At 38.1% G+C, this 14082-nt stretch overlaps 1 protein-coding gene across 4 annotated transcripts in view; it reads right to left on the bottom strand.

Moving 5' to 3' along the window:
* Positions 1–14082, bottom strand: part of astn2 (astrotactin 2) — a 391785-nt gene that overhangs the window by 255762 nt on the left and 121941 nt on the right. For all 4 annotated transcript variants that reach the window (XM_088355421.1, XM_088355422.1, XM_088355423.1 and 1 more), the window contains one exon: positions 3420–3837. In XM_088355421.1, coding sequence (XP_088211547.1) covers positions 3420–3837 — 418 coding nt within the window. The remainder of the gene's footprint in view (positions 1–3419; positions 3838–14082) is intronic.

Below are 14082 nucleotides of genomic sequence, written 5' to 3'. Positions count from 1 at the left end.
ACAAAATGGCAGAATAGAATCATGACCATTTTATTGATTGAAACATTTTTGTGGCCATAAATCATAATGGAAAAAGCTGGATCTGAGACTACAATTTAACAAACTAACCAAAAGGGACACAATTAAACACCAAACACATTTTGCAGAAATTCATACGGTACATATTTATATGTGTATAATGCACTTTTTCATTTTTTTGACCTAAAAACTAAATTATGACTTCCAAATCACTGCTAGTTTAGTGGTTAAAGGATGGCGTTCTTGCTGCTGCGACCCTGGTACGAATTCCATTATAACCATAAGTTTGCGGTAAAACCATGTGTATAACAAACACCCGAATATAAAAAACGGTATTGGCTTTTATTTTATTATCGTGCAATATTTAGTCACAGTACCAGAAACAAATTTTTTAAAGTTGTTGTCCATTTCCGATAGTCCAATAACACAAAATATGTCACTTATAATGCATAGAATAAACTAACATGAATAGTATACAACGTATTGTCTTCGTAACGTGAAAATCTACGTTAAATCTACTGCCTATCTTTTTTTTCATATATACCACTGGTGGTCCAGTGGTTAGAATTAATGATTTTGTAGTACAGAAAAGCAGAGGTTATTTCTCGTGACTAGTCAGAAGTAAACTGCAACCAAATGCGAGCAGTACAAGCTGTGCTCGCGGCTAACAGGGGTGGTCTTGATCTGAGTCAAAGTTAAGCATCCTTGCTGGGAGCTGGCAGCATTCATGTACAAATGTGGCCCATAAATAGGGAGTACCAACCCCGCAGCACACATTTTTATAAAAATCACATCTTACAGTACTATTATAGTAATAATAATGATAATAATAATAATATCAGAGGATGGGTGATTGTATTAACCAGGAATTGACGACGATCCCGGACCTACTTTAAGGAATCAGTACTCACAAAGGTGCCTGATACTGGTGTCAGATGCCCTCTAGTGGACGTTTTACCATAATCAATCAGAACAGATATTAGTGGATTAATAACTTGCAATTTTATTATGATAATTTAAAATTTCTCTATAAGGCATCATGTCAACCAAACGCTCCGGACCGTATATGCACCGACGGCTGGGACCAAATGGCAAAAAAGACGCTTTTTGCCGCCCCCAAAAATGAGGCTTTTCGACCCGCTAAACTTGCTTGTGGCTCCTTGACACTCCCTAGTGGCTCCCTGGTGCTTTTTTTAAAAATATTTGCTATACTAAAATAAAAAGTTTCTCTCTTTGGGGCGGCAGAAGCTCAGGAGATAGAGCGCTCGTCTTGGGATCAAGGGATCCCAGTAAGAATCCCGGCTCGTCTGTGTTACATGTCGAAGTGTCCTTGGGTAAGACACTGAACCCCTAATACCCCCAATAAGCAGGTTAGCGCCTTACATGGCTGCAAGGCCGCAATTGAGAAATGTGGAGCACATTGTAAAGCGCTTTGGGAAGTCATTGACTTGAAAAGCGCTATATAAATGCAGATCATTTCATTTCATTTCTAGGAACATAAAAAGGACACATTCTTAACGTTTTGCAACAATTGTAGAGAGACAGTATGTGTTTCCCTCCTTATAAGGATAATGCAGCTTTTGAGTTTTAGCAGCTCCAGACATTTTTTTTATTTTTGTTGATTTTCCAATATTTTGGTCCGCTGACCCCTGCCTAAGTAAACTAATTTCAATTTTCCTGTGTTTACATGATGACAAACAAAATATCATGTGAAGTAAAAACCTAGTGTCCTGGAATCAAAAGAGTATTCTTAAAAAAATCTCAAATACCAAAATATTTTTTAAATTCAGCTCAGAAGACGTAATGTTCCTCCCATGATTATGCAGATATGTTGCAAAATCTTCTGCATACAGGGATACTTAAGAAAGTTGACCGAGCTAGCTTGTTCCCTCTAGCGCTGTGACCTCATTGAAGGAACATATAGCATATGAGGGGGCGTGGGGGTGGAGAGTCATTACATACACATGCTCACGGCTTTCTTATATTCGAGGATGGAAATGGTGAAAGTAAGAAAAAAAATACCGTATTTTCACGACTATATGGCTCACCAAGAGCCTTGTTTTTTTATACAAGTTGACCATGCACCTTATATTACAGTTAGCCTTATATATGGATCAATATTGAGTCGCAAGTTGTCGTAAAGAGAGTAAGCAGCCATCGATTAGTTTTTTACCCTGCAGGCGAAGTAGTTCGCGGTGCATGCTGGGATATATATACACTGGCATTTAATTCCCTAAACAATGTGTCAATCATTATTTGAATCAGTCACTATGACTAAAGTTATTTGGAGGTAAAGAAGGTGAGTCCTTTTTAGCATTTACAGGCTCGCATAGGTTAAAGCGGGGAAAAACAAAGCCTGCAATTGGCCGAACAAGATGTGTGTTTGGTTGCTCTACGGCCTGGAGAAAATGTTTTTTCAACTGTAGTCTGTATTTGTAAAAAGGTTTTATGGGGCTAAACAGACAGCTAACAACAAGCAACGCCCATCGATGCAGATGCTTCTCGGCTGATTTTTTTCTATTATTTGTCGGCATTATTGCGTGGTTACTACACTCACGGATGTAAGAGGACCATGGTTGCGTATTATTATTGAACGTGATGGCTGCAAGACGACTTTGGTGAGCTACTTCGGCTTTATATTTTTCCAGTATCTCGTTTCAGATTGATCTTGATGTTTCTGTAATGAGTTTATTTTTAAATGCAGTGTTTATTGTCATATGCACAGTAAAAAAAACACATTTTCCTGCACAATGACATTCTTACTTTGCTGTCCACGCAGTTGCCAGCAAAAAATAAAATAGAAACTAATAAATGGTTAGCATTTCTTGAATCTCAAGAGTTTAACCTTCCTAATAATGTGTGGAATGACATACTTGAGTGATTGGTGACATGGTACAGACACCGTGTTCGTACTTGTCTGAGACACGTATTTTTTTATTTGTCAGCAGTCGGAATGTTAAAGGGTTAATAAGTTTTACTGAACTATCTGACTTTTTTGTTGAGGTTCCTACTGTAGCTCCTTATAGTCCGGTGCGCCTTATGTATGACAAATATAGGACAAAAAATATTTTTGAGGGTTGCGCCTTATAACCCGGTGCCCCTTATGGTCGTGAAAATACGGTAGAACATCAAATATCGTCACATACTTGCACATGCAACACAAGCAGCTGCAACACTGATTTCAGACAGTGAGTAGATTAATTTGAAGTTACAGACACCACCTTTTAACAAATGATATGACATGTAAAGTTGGTTTTATTCTTTGATTTTGATTTATTTAAATCATTGAATAAAAAATAATAATAAAGGTTTCTAATTGTGGGTTTTAACAATCGCGTGACCTTTTTTAAAAGCAACCCCTGCGAAAAACAAACAAACAATTTGTTTAGTCTAGCACATACCTCGCTTGTCAAAAGAATGCATAAGATCCCCTTCCTTGACATCGGCATGTCCGCCGTATCCAACTGCGTAGTCTTCCTGAATCATCCCGTCACTCAGTTTGTTGTGGAGCTGGTTGGGCGTTGAATTTAGCGAGCGCGCTACCGGGTCATCGTCATCGCAGTCGTAGTCATCCAAGATGGGCGTCTCTCGGATGGGCACGCCGATGACGGAGCTGCCGTGCTGATGGGCGCTCCGAGAGCCCCGGTAGCTGTCCCGGCCCTGAGGACCCAGCAGGACCGAGGGGATGTAGTGGATCTCGTGGGTGGCCTCCGTGCTGGCGCTTTTCTGGGGGATCCGGCGGCGTTTGCACCATCGGTGGCGGGTGTAAAGGACCAGGGTGAAGAGAAGGATGAGCAGGAGAAGGGCGATGAGGCCTCCCTGAGGAAATTAATTATGTTCAATTATTTTATGATCCGTGTATAAACCTAAAATATTTGGAGCACCTTACATGCAACTAATTGGAAATACATTACCATATTTGTGCAATGATTGATTTGCTGATAAAACGCTAACCACAATTGCATATCAATAATGGCGACAGGGATCGAACCGGATAGCAATAGTAAGTGTACCGAATGCGAACCATCAGGGCGCAATGTACATGAATAGTTGAGCATACCGATGAATGCAACAGGAATCGAACCCGGATCACGGCAGGGGGAGTGCCGGAACTAATAGACCACTATAGATACAAACGACACATGAAAAGACATTACGTCTTATCTCATTATTACTCTATTTTTAGTCATGGTACCAGATAGATTAGAAGATGAGAAAAGTAAAAGTGAAGACTTTTCGAGTCGGAGAAACAGAACTGTATTGCAGTTGTGGCCCGGCCCAATAAGAACATCAACAATTTTATACCGTGGATAAAAATTGTGTGATGATGAGATAAAGCCTAATACCTGTTCATGTGTCGTCTGTACTCGTTATGGTCTGGTGTATAGAATCTACATACCATAGTGTTTGCTTCAGCACCATGGTGTTTAATTCAGCACTTTTCACCAGCTCGGGCTCAAAACCGAATCCATAAAAATAGAAATGTGCTGCAGTATTCCATCACTTTACTAAGCGAGTGTCCCTTGCAGATATTTTTAATTCCGGTTTGTCATCTGCAGCAGGGCTCAAATATTAATTTACACTAGCATATAAGAAATCAGTTGCTTTCTTTCTAACATGCTATTGTTTTTTAAACCCTTTATCTAGTCAATTGCTTTGTGGATGCAACGATATTTTCTCATCATTTCATGGTTCGACTCTTCGGTCCTCTGTGCGTCATATACTTTTTCTATAAATAACTTTCACGGATCAATACGTTCTTTGGTGAATTAAGGTGTCACTTTACAAAATGCCTTTGGACTCAAACCAATTGGAGAACTGTGTTCTGTTTCTTGGGCAGTGATTGGAGCAATCCAGATGAATAAAAGCTGAATGAATTCTGTTTACAAGGTGTTCTTGAACGGGACTTGCCAGAAGCATGGACTTACACTATACATGGCCAGATACAAGTGTGACTTTTTTGCCCTGGGTGCACAAAGTAAAATGGAAATGTCTTGGAGAAAACAACCAAAACAATTATAGAGTTAACTGATTTTTGTGTATCATTTGTGTCTTTAGTGCAAGTCCAGAGTGCTTTGCACATGAAAATAGCCCGGACAAGATAAACTGCTTGTGCGAGATAATGCGCACAAGAAAACTGATTATTTGCGTTAGGCTTAAGTACCTAGTTCCTTCTTCACCAGAAGTTTACTTGATATGGCAATGGTGTATAACTCACGGCCTGTGGTTGAGATTAGGTCTGCCAACAGATTTATTCTGGACCAGGAGACAACGCTAATGAAAGCTCAAGAGAAAAATGAGTCGCAAACAATTTGAAATACATCCACAAGATGTCGCCAAAGCAATGTGCCACTCACAAAATACACATCCACATACAGCAGCTGTATTTGCAGACTACAAAATATCAACCAGAGAAAATAAAAATCAGGTGAAGATTTTCATTAAAAAAAAATATTAAACAGACTTAAAAAGCATTAAATAAGTTAATTTTAAATTAGTCTTGGCCACTTTGCTGTTTGTACAGATTTTCCTGAGCTGGATAAACTGTAGTGAAAATATGTTTTATTGTTGTTTTCTTGATAAAAAATATATATAAAACATATGAGTGAAGGACGAAAACCATTTGGAAGAAAAAAACATAATATATGAATTTTATATAATAGAATCATCATTTAACATACATGCCTTTATTGGCCCATTTGGGTTGGATCATTTCCATTTTGATTGTGAAACGCAATCCTTTACCAGAATATTATAAGCTAAAATAAATCATGTGCTTGTCCAACTCTGTAAACCTAGTGCAACCATCGGAGTGGTTTATTCCTGCACAAATATTTAGTCTCCCTTCAAGATAAAGTAGCCATAAACCAAAACACTCGTCCCGCATAAAGAATACATTTGAATACATAATAAAAAAAAAAAAAAAAACATTTTTAACACAGTTTTTATTTTATTTTTTTTAAACTGTAGCCGTTTTAAGAGGATAAAAGCCGTAGTGTAACACATAAAACGGTAATGTTGGTAAGTATGATTTAATTGTGAGCCTTTGGAAGATCTCCAACCCACACCTGAGGCATATTTGTTATGCCATTCATTCATGAGAGAGTGCCATTTCTATTAATGGCCCCTGCTGTAAAATTTGTTTGAGACCCCTGTAATATGGAATTTTAACCACAAAAATTGGGGGAATACTTAATTTAACACTCACCCCAAAATTTGCAGTCATTTTTTCTAAGATTAAAAGATAGGCCGTTCCAAAGTTTGAGAAAAACAAAAATGTTTTACTAAGGAGACAAGAGGCATCTCTACAAGACAAGCTGTTTAATACAGAGAGAAATTTTGGGGGACATATGATAGTACGTGATAACGGTTGTGTGCTTGTTGTACGTAGAGATTTATTAATACGGAAAAAATAAATACATGTATATTTAGAATAAAATCCAAAGTGAAGTCGGTCAAACAATTCTAGCAGATGGTAATGTGATTACTTTTTTATCATTATTATAATTATTTTTAATTTGGTATGCTGGTTTGAATCCCAGATCGTACATTGTAATCAGCATAATTTATTTTAAAACATTTTGGGCAAGCCACCAAACAAGTACAATGATCGATCCAGTCAGAGAGTCACTGCAGCATCGTCTGAGATTTAAACACGTATGGTTAACTGTAACTCTGTTGCCAAGATTATTAAATAAGTTATAGTTTTGCAAAGTTAATAATTTGAAATGAGAGTTTGAGATCAAAGGTGGGTATGGAACTACAACTAGCATTGCTAGATTTTACTCACTTTTATTCTAGCATTGGCATGACAGTTGAACATAATTTTCAATAAGGTGGGAGCTAAGTATGGTTGTGTATAAATTAGGGAAGTGAGTTAGAAGTTTTAGGGGGCTGGTTTGAACAACTCCACACTTAAATGGACACTGTGATATATTTGACTACTACAAGTTGCTGTATTGTGTCGTGCAACCACAAACAAGTGCTAAAATGCACACGTAAGAATACAAAATACAGAAACTCTGTGACCATCCTGCAAAAATCTTCTGCTCAGCCTTTTTTTACACCATTTTTGGTATTTAGGGGTACCGGTGCAGCAAAATGGCAAACATTAACAGTAGCTGCATGTATATGAATTACAAAGACAAATTAAATATGTTTTTTAAAAAAATGCCTTCTTAGACGATAGATTTTTTTTCTTAATACTCAAAACAAGATTGTTTTTTCAAGAATGAAGATATTGTTATCACTAGAAGGTTCTAAATAATACACACTGTCCCTTTAAAGCCACAGTGCTCTATATTTGACATATTCTCTAGTCCAGTGTAAATGCAGAAAATATTATATCACACATATACATTTCCTTTTAAAGTGATGTAAAGAGCAAACTTATTTTTAGAATGTTAACTGATAAATGTAGCAAAACATTAAATAATCGAGTACAATTATCTTGTTCCACTGGCAAGTTATTGTATTTATTTCAAAATACCTATTTTTTATTTTGCTATTTTTTAATGAATGTTTTTTGTATTCATGTAGTTTATTTTAATGAAATATTTTCCTATTTTAAGACATAATTAAGTAAAATAAGCTGTTGAAGTTAAACAGACAAAAATACATATTTGAAGTATATTTTCGCAAAATGTACAGATTTTGAAAATATTTATACCATAAATGAAAAATCTGCTAAGTAGCATTTTTTTGTCTTCGTAATTTTGCAATGCTGAGGTCCATCTTATCTCTAAAGAGTGGGATGACGCTTTACATCAAAAAACAACAGTGACCAGATAATGAAGTTACTGTATCTGATACGGATCAATAGGCCTCTCTTGCGACTGGTATCCATGGAAACCAGTACTGTTCCACATGGGGAAGCAAAGCCGTACTCAAAAGCCAGCCTGGAGAGTGATGGAAACTGCCAGGCTGTACTTGCCCAAGACAAAAAACTCGAAGTGGTGCCCCTATAACCTTGACGGTTAAAGGATTTGTGAACTGTGAACTGAATTTTTAATTCACACGACCAGCCAAATATACATGAAATTACCTATTTTTGTTATTGTTTTTCTAAATAATAATTGTTGTAAGAATTAATACCTTAGTGTAGTACAATAATTGCCAGTAGAAGAATATTTTTGGCGGTGTATGTGTTGAGAAAAATAATTCCTGTGGCAAAAACAAGCTAATTTTGAGTTCCATCCATCCATCTGCACCGCTTATCCTCACTAGGGTGCAAGAGCCTATCCCAGCTGTCTTTGGGTAGTGGGCAGGGGACACCCTGAACAGAGACAGACAACCATTCACTCACACACCTAGGGACAATTTAGACCGTCCAATTAACCTGAAAAGTGGGTTTTTCTCGGCATGTGGGAGGAAACCGACGCTAGCACAGGGAGAACATGCAAAATCCACTCGGGGAGGTTGCGGTAGCTGGACTTGAACCCTTAACCTCTGCACCGCGCTAACTACCGATTTCAAAATATGTTATCCTTTGTGTCAAACAAAGAGGGAACAAAAATCATCCTTGACAGGTAATCATGGTAATTTTCAGAAAATGTTCAACCTAGATTAGACAAAAAGCACTTCAGCTCTACATTTCCCATTTGTACCCTAACCACAAAGTAAAATGTAAAAAGTAAAAAATCCTGAAAATAAGTAAAAGTGTCTTCCAAAGGTGTAAGTAGTGTAGTGTGCAATGACAAAATTCAGACTTAGTTTATTGGGCTTCGCTGAGAAGCAACTGCGTTGTGTAGTCTGCATGCAGGAATTAGTGATTGTGCGCTGGCACACACGGTGAAGGAATAGTAAATCAAAACCCAGATGGGGAGGTCATTCCTCACAACATTTAAAATTCAATCTTCACGAGGAAAAACAATACCACCTCCTTTCCTACTTCCAAGTCACGTGCACCTGCATGTCCATAAATCACGCAACGATGTTAGGGGAGGTGAGCGAACCCGGGGACGGATGTGGCGCACACGAACTCCATGATTAATCTCCCTGTGGATGGCACTTGAAACTAGCGATGGGATTTCTGAATATTTTAGGAGAACTGGATCTTTCGGATCAGCTCACTAAAAAGAGCCTGCTCTTTTGGCTCCTAAACAGGTCTTCAAAATGTTGTGGTTGCTTAAATCAATGCAACAGCATACACGGAATGATGTAATAAGGGAATAAATAAAGCGGGAACAACGACAAAAAGCAGAAGAAAGGAAAGGAAAGAAAAGAAGAAAATAAAAAAAAATGGGAAAATAGAGAAAAAGGAAGAAAAAAAAGGAAAACAAATCTAAGAAAGACGAAAACTAAGGAAACAAAGATCAGTAACAATAATGAATAATAATTCAACATATGCGAAAATGTATTTGTATATATATTTTTACTAAATTTGAATAGCTTACGTTATTTCCAACTTTACAGTGAACTTTAACTTATTTAACAATGTCACGTTTACATACTAAGCAATTTCAAAGTCAAGCAACACAAGGTTCCTAAAACACAGCACAAAACAAAATTAAAATTCAACATATTTGCTTTGGAGTGCAACCACAAATACATGCCTTTTTTTATATTTAAAAATATCAGGATAACTAAAAAATATATGAAAATATAAATAAAAAAATACACAGCCTGACAATTTATTTTTAACATTTTATACATTTTATATTTTGTAGAATCAAATGTTGATGTACGGTCAATCCCTGAAAAACGGGATGTGTCTTTACGCCAAAAAACAATGGTGACCAGAAGATGAAGGTGCTGTTCCTGAGTCAGATCAGGAGGTTTCTTCTGAACAGGTAAACATGGGCACTAGTACTATAAATTTCATGTGGGGGAGCAAACCCCTTCACAACGGGCTGGTGAGGTATTGGCCCAGCCAGGCTGTACTTGCTCAATACACTCAACAGAAAGTGGTGCCCCTAACCCTTGTTGTTTGTATCCCCAGTGGTCTAATGGATAAAATCTGGCGCTCTCCTCGCCGTGATCCAGGTTTGATTACCAATGCATCCAACGTAATGCAGTAGTGAACAACCATGACCTTAATACCCTGGTGGATAGGTTTTGGTGCGCTTAACATTGCTACCAGCTCCGTGGCCTTGAGGGTAGGGCGCCCGCCTCGAGACTGTGAGGTTGCTGGCTCGAGCCTCATTCGGGTCATACCTAATGTCGTGATTACTTAACTGGAGCCACCTGAGGTAATCAGCTGGCGTGCTTCCTGATTGGTGGAAGCTTTCTACTTAAGCTGTCAGCGTCCAGAGATGGACGTTCGAGTGTACTCCTCGTTTCCATGAGTGAGCCTCCAACATTCAAGGTACCCACGATCCCTTTGTCTATTCCAAGCCTGCTTCTCGTTGCCTGACCCTTTTCTGTTACAAGTTTACGATCTACTCTCCCGCCCCGGCCACCGACTTACCTGCTACGTTGCTCGTCACGCGTTTCACCACGGAGCTGCCATTCCGTCCAAAGAGGCTTTCTGCTACCAAGACCCGACGTCTCAAGCCTGCTCCACCGAACCTTGTCCAAATAAACTATATAACTGACGCTATTGGATCCGAGTGCTTGTTCTGGTCCCTGACACCTAAGACTTACAACATTGGTACCCATTACCTCCCTAATGACTCCCAACGAGAAGTTGCAACACATCAGTTGGGTGGAGCGAGGGGGCTGGGAATCCTCTCCTCTGTATCAATCTCCCAGTAAGATTCAAAATGTAAACATGTTCTTGACTCTAGCCACCTCCCACTAGGGGAATACGGTTCCGGTATATATATTAGCATTGCTATTTAGATCAATCCCGTTGCCACCATTGTTAGGCAATTATGGTCAGCAAAAACGTTTATCTACTGATCAATAATTGCACAAATATGGTAACGCATTTTTAATTAAGTTCGGTGCACCGATAACAAGGCGCACATTCAGATTTCTGGCAAATTAGGGGTTTTTAGGTGCACGTTAAAGTGCCGAAAATACGCTTCTTTCTTTCTTTTTCCTTTGTATTGCATTATTTTTTTCTCTAGAAACAGAAACAACACCATACATCATGACTAATCACGTGTGCCTTCAAGAGAAAAAAGCAAGAAAGGGACGAAAAATATTGTCTTGAAGGGAGACGCTCCAGATTAGTGGGGAGCCGGCTCCCGTCGGTTACTTTAAAGAGCCGGATCATAAAGAAGCAGTGCAACCACCTTCAATAAAAAATAATAATAGCAGTGCGGAGTGACTAACCAGAATATCCCTGTTTTTAGTTTATTTTTTATTGTTACATACCAGTAGGTAAAGTCGATTCTCACAAAACAAACACAACCCATCATTGATAATAGGTACACTCAGAATGATGTGGAATTGGGCATACCGTTCAAAGTGGTGTGTGCAAAAAGGTCATCATTTTTGGGGAAGAAAAACAAAAAAAACAAAAACAGGTGTGGTGCCTATTTAATGATGATGAAGCCAGCACAGGTTGAACATGCATTTGAGGAAAATGGGTCGCTCAAGACACTATTCCAAAGAAAGCCATTCTTTACTTAACAAGTCTATTGGCGAGGGGAAAAACTATAAAGAGGTTCAAAGAATTGTTGGCTGTTGAGCTGAAAATATCTCAATGCCTTAAAATGGGTTGAAAAAACAGAGACACGTGGAAGAAAACGGAAGACAGCTATTAAAATGGACTGTAGAATAACCAGAATAACAAAGGCTCAGCCAATGACAATCAAACACAGTCTGCAGTAAGTGTTGTGACAGTTAGAATACGTCTGTGTGAGGCAAATGTATTTTCAAGAATACCATGCAAAGTCTCTCCGTTAATAAAAAGGCATGTGCAGAAGAGGTTACAATTCGCCAAAGAACACATCAACTTGCCTAAAGAGAAATGGAGGATCATATTGTGGGCTGATGAAATTAAATTGTCCTTTTTGGGTCCAGGGGCCAAAGACTGTGTGTGAGACGACCACAAAACACTAAATTCAAACCTCAATTCACATTGAAGGCAGTGAAGCATGGTGATGCAAGTATCATGGTCCGGGCATGATTTTCCTACTCTCATGTTGGGCCCATTTATCGCATACCAGGGATCATGGATCAGATACTTGAAGAGGTTATGTTGCCGTATGCTAAAGAGGACATACCCTTGAAATGGGTTTTTCAATAAGATAATGACCCCAAATAAATCAGTGGACAAGCAAAGTCTTGGTTCCAAACTAATAGAATTAATGTTATGGAGTGGCCAGCCCAATCCCAAGATCTTAAAGGTAAATGGTCTGCATTAATCCATTCGAGAACTTCTGGAATGATATCAAAAATGCTGTTTGAAATGAAAATGAATTGTGAAATGTTGTTAAGCAATCATGGAGTGAAATAACTGAAAGGTGCCACAAGTTGGTTGACTTTATGCCACACAGAAGCAGTTATAAAAACCTTTGACCATGCAACTAAATATAAGGATTACTAAATTCTACCTATTTTCTGGGAAATACAAAATAGTTTTCAGTTTGTACAGTCAGCTGCAGACACTGCTATTTTTTTTTCCCAATTACACAGTCTGCGGAGCGTTCCTATTATGAATGCTGGATCTTGTTTGTTTTCTGAGAATCTACTGCCCCTACTGGTAACTTCTTTGGCATGTAACAAAAAAAACATATACTAAAACCTGGGACATTGTGATTAGCATACCTGTCAACCTCCACGGCTCCATGCCTGTACAAACTGTCGAATTTTCCCGTACAAAATATTAAATAAAGTATCTTTTTTTTCCGGAATGATGCATGATGGGAAATCCCCGGGCGGCAGACACATGCGCACATTAGCATCAAACCGCTCGCTTCGTTTGCAAGGAAAAAAACGATACCGAGATAGAGGCATCCGCTGCAAACTCCTTTGACTTGATTGATTTGCCGTTTCGTAATAGTCGGTGTATACCGGATGGTACCCATCATTGACAAATTTGCGTTTTCCCATACAGATTTCCTTGTACGTCGTACTCGTCTTAAAATGCATAAAAAAACGTACTTTATACGGCAAAACAGTACAGGTTGACAGGTATGGATTAGTCACATTGCACTGCTGTTTTTTGAACAGCACTGTATGTTCCCAAGAAGAACTTGTACACACATACAATATTCATATATACAATAATGACAGTGTTGCCATAGCAACTGTGAACTAATGAAGCGACAAAGAAAAAACAGGCACTGTTAACGGTTCAAAAAAATGCTTTTAACTTAAAGACATCAAACTCAAGGAACTTGAGAGTGAATCGGAATTGCGGGAAATGGGAGGCTTTAAGTAAGACACAGCGCTAGCTAGCGCCACTTTCATTTTAGCTGTCATTCTGACTGAGCCCGGATGAGTAATGAGCTTTGTGCTCTCTCATAACTTACTTCCAGCGCAATTTCCTGCTCAGACTTCGATTCATTTCTTGACTCCGTTTTCATTACTGAAGATGAGGCCACGTTCACGTTTGTTCGCCTGAGTTTTTGTATGTGGAAAATTCAGAATTGAATTGAAAATGAAATATCATGTAATTCTTAATTTGTATCAATTTGTGTGCTATTATGTAGGGCTAGTGACAAGTGACGGACTAGTAATGTTTGGTACTTTTTAATTTTGGGCAAAACAAGAAGATACATGAAAACAAATACTCATACATTTTAGAAAGAAAATACTTGTTTGGCTGGAATGCAATCCATTACAGTCTACAACAGGCATCTTCAACCTTTTTTAAACTGAGAGCTACTTTTTGTTACTAATTAGAAAAAAAGACCACCATTTACAAATGCATTTCTAAAAAAAACTGTATGAATTTTTATTAACAGGTTCGTTTCATGAATTAGGGTTAATGGACTCAGTCACCCAATTATTGAATAAGCTGCTAAATTCAAGTTTGTCCTTCTGAGCTGAATTGAAAAAGTAAGCTTTTATTTGTATCAATTCGGGTGTTTTCTTTCAAGTGACAAGTGACAGACTTATATGGTCTAGTGTATTTTGGTAAAATTAAGTAAATAAGTAAATAAATAAATAAGATACATGGAAACACTTAATCGCTGGTTCAATGCTCATGGATTCTGAATTGAATTG

Source organism: Urocampus carinirostris, chromosome 16, assembly GCF_059441175.1.
Source record: "Urocampus carinirostris isolate Australia breed hairy pipefish chromosome 16, RoL_Ucar_1.0, whole genome shotgun sequence".
In the NCBI taxonomy this organism is placed as follows: Eukaryota; Metazoa; Chordata; class Actinopteri; order Syngnathiformes; family Syngnathidae; genus Urocampus; species Urocampus carinirostris.
The sequence above is the reverse complement of the archived record's forward strand: the minus strand, read 5'-3'. Positions and strand labels throughout refer to the sequence as shown.